The sequence below is a fragment of the Tupaia chinensis genome, unplaced genomic scaffold (assembly GCF_000334495.1).
Source record: "Tupaia chinensis unplaced genomic scaffold, TupChi_1.0 Scaffold000634_1, whole genome shotgun sequence".
Taxonomy (NCBI): Eukaryota; Metazoa; Chordata; class Mammalia; order Scandentia; family Tupaiidae; genus Tupaia; species Tupaia belangeri.
This window is the reverse complement of record NW_006160154.1, coordinates 4370903-4373755: the sequence shown is the minus strand read 5'-3', so window position 1 is coordinate 4373755 and position 2853 is coordinate 4370903. Positions and strand designations below refer to the sequence as shown.

General features: G+C 48.7%; 1 protein-coding gene across 1 annotated transcript in view; it reads left to right on the top strand.

The window, feature by feature from the left end:
• AMER2 (APC membrane recruitment protein 2) overlaps positions 1–2451 on the top strand; it is a 3146-nt gene extending 695 nt beyond the window's left edge. The window contains 1 exon segment of the mRNA XM_027776160.1: positions 1–2451. This exon segment is cut by the window's left edge and continues 88 nt beyond it. Within this exon segment, the coding sequence (XP_027631961.1) occupies positions 1–1203 (1203 nt within the window). The 3' untranslated portion in view covers positions 1204–2451.
• The last annotated feature ends 402 nt before the right edge of the window (positions 2452–2853 follow it).

Sequence of the window (2853 nt, the reverse complement as noted above, 5' to 3'; positions counted from 1 at the left end):
GCACCCACCCGGTCCTCCCGAGAGGCAGAGAGCCCCGGGGGCCCTACCGACCAACGCGCCCGGGGAGAGGACGCCGCGGGGCACCGGCGCGCCGAGAAGCCCTGGGCGCCCCCGGAGCCTGGGGCTGGTGAGGTCCACGCGGCCGACGATGCTTCCAGGACAGGTGACGTTCCGATAAAGACCGTCCCCCTTGTCGACTCCGAATGTGGCAGCGGCCGGGCGTCTGCCGTCCCTGACCCTTCCTCTCTCGATCCACCCTCAGACCCATCGGCAGATCGTATTTGTTTGATGTTTTCTGACGTGACTTCACTGAAAAGCTTTGACTCTCTTACAGGCTGTGGAGATATTATTGCAGACCAAGAGGACGAGGCAGGTCCCAGCTGTGACAAGCATGCCCCGGGGCCAGGCAAGCCAGTGCTCTCTAAAAAGAACGCCAGCGTGGTGGCCTACCAAGGCGGAGGGGAGGAGATGGCCAGCCCGGATGAGGTGGACGACACCTACCTCCAGGAATTCTGGGACATGCTCTCCCAGACTGAGGATCAAGGAGAAGGGCCCCAGGAGGGGGCAGCTAAGGCGGTGACAGCTCTGGAAGCCAAGGTGGCCCCCGAGACCTCCAAAGACGCCAGGTGTGTAGACGCGGCCAAGGAGGTGTCCTCAGTGAAGCGCAGGAGGCTGAACCGGATTCCCATTGAGCCCCATCCGAAGGAGGAGCCCAAACACCTGGAGAAGGAGCCACAGGAAGGCGTCCCCAACAGTGACGAGGGCTACTGGGACTCCACCACCCCCGGCCCGGAGGAAGAAAGCACCAGCGGCGGTAAGAAGGCGGCCATGCCCCGGGATAGCTACAGCGGCGACGCCCTCTATGATCTCTACACTGACCCGGATGCCAGCCCGGCGGTCCTTCCCGCCAACGAGGAAACGTCCTGCTTGTCCCGGTTAAAGCCCGTGTCTCCAGGCACCATCACCTGTCCACTGCGAACACCGGGCAGTTTGCTGAAGGACTCGAAAATCCCCATAAGCATCAAGCATCTCTCGAACCTTCCATCCAGCCATCCTGTTGTGCACCAGCAACCTGCCAGGAGTGAGATGCCCAGAACCAAAATCCCGGTTTCCAAAGTGCTCGTCCGCCGGGTGAGCAACCGGGGCCTGGCTGGAACCACCCTGAGGGCAGCGGCGTGCCACGACAGTGCCAAAAAGTTGTGAGGCCTCCATGGCCGAGGTGGATGGGCCACATGTCAAGGAATACAACTTTTCCCTGGAAACCACTAAAGTTGTACTTCCCCTAAAAAAATGTCTTTTAGAACCAGCTTGCTCTAGAGCCTGGACCCACGAGGTCTTTGCACCGGAACCAGGCAGGATACACCAGGGAGGAGGTGTACACCTGGGATTCTCCTCTCAAGATAAGTCCCTGATAATTATTGTCAAGCACTTTTTTTCTTTTTAATCTTTTTTAAAATTTATTTTTCTTTCTTTTTTTCTTTAATGCACTGAACACTCGGAAGTCACCTTTACTTGCCTTTGCAGAAAAACAGGACTTAACCAAACCTAAGAGTCATGCCAGGATCTTGGGCTGTGCAAGGTGCAGAGGCCCAGGAGACACCACTGCAAAATCAGAGCTCTCCTCTTTCAGGACACCTCCGAACTTCCCTCCTTTCTTTCCTTTTCCTTTCCAGGAAAAACAAAACTAAACCAAACACCCTTTGCTGTGTCACTGTGTGGAAAACACCTGCAAAGCTGAAAGAGCCAGGTATTTACCTGCTGAGCAGAGGGGATTGCTGATTGACAAAAAAAAAAAAAAAATCCCTACTTTCAGTTGCTATGTATGCTAATAGGTCAATATTTAGCACTAGGAAAATAAAAGGAGTTTTGGTTTGGTTGGTTTAGATCATTTGCTTGGGGAGAAGTAGATGGCTCAGCAGAGCAAGTTTTGGCCTTCCCCCCCACCCCCACCCCCACCCAGTGCAGAAACTGTGATCAGGGAAAGTGTTCACTAAATGCCAATAGAGACAGTATTTCAGCATTTATGAACTATAACCTTCTCATGTGTAGATAATGCATATTTTACAGGTGATCCCACTGCTCACATTTCATAATATATCAATAATCTAGAATGTAAAATCCGGTCATACAGCTCCATATGATGGCTATCCCCCAACCATTGCTGTTCTTTTCTGTACTGTAACCTGAAGCAATTCTGGTTTGGTTTTATATGGATTTTCTGATTAAGAAAGAGAGAAAGAAAAAGAAAGTCTATTGTGTTCATGTCTCAGAGGAATGGTTTTGCCTGGTCTTGCATAATAGTCTATTTTTTCTCACCCTAAACCTGGGTTTTCAGAGATTTTACTTTTGTTAAAAAAAAAATTAGATCCAGTCATTCTTTAATATGGGGAGTCCAAAATGAGGAACATATAAAGAAAAACAGTAAAAATAAATACAGTTTTTCATATCGTTTGACTTTTGCTTTTTAGCTTTATGACTGAGACATGTGTGTTCAGAGTATGAGATTGGCAAGTTTATGTATCCTAAACACTTTATGCCAGGGTTTTTGGAAGTGGTTTATTCATATATGTTCATGACCATTTCACATAAGACATTTATTTTGGAGAGGGTTATTATAAGCTTACATAGTTTGAATGATTAAATGAAGCAATTCCTAGAATGCTATCAGTGTCTAATGATTACGTTAATATCCTTTCTGAAATGCACTTCAGTGTATTTAATCAAAAAACCAGAGCTTCTGTTAGGAGGTGATTCATCATTTCAGGAAGATTATACAAATCCAAGTGAACCCGCACATACATAAATGACATAAACAGTTCTTTAGAACCCGTTTTCCAGGGAGATGGCCTAAGT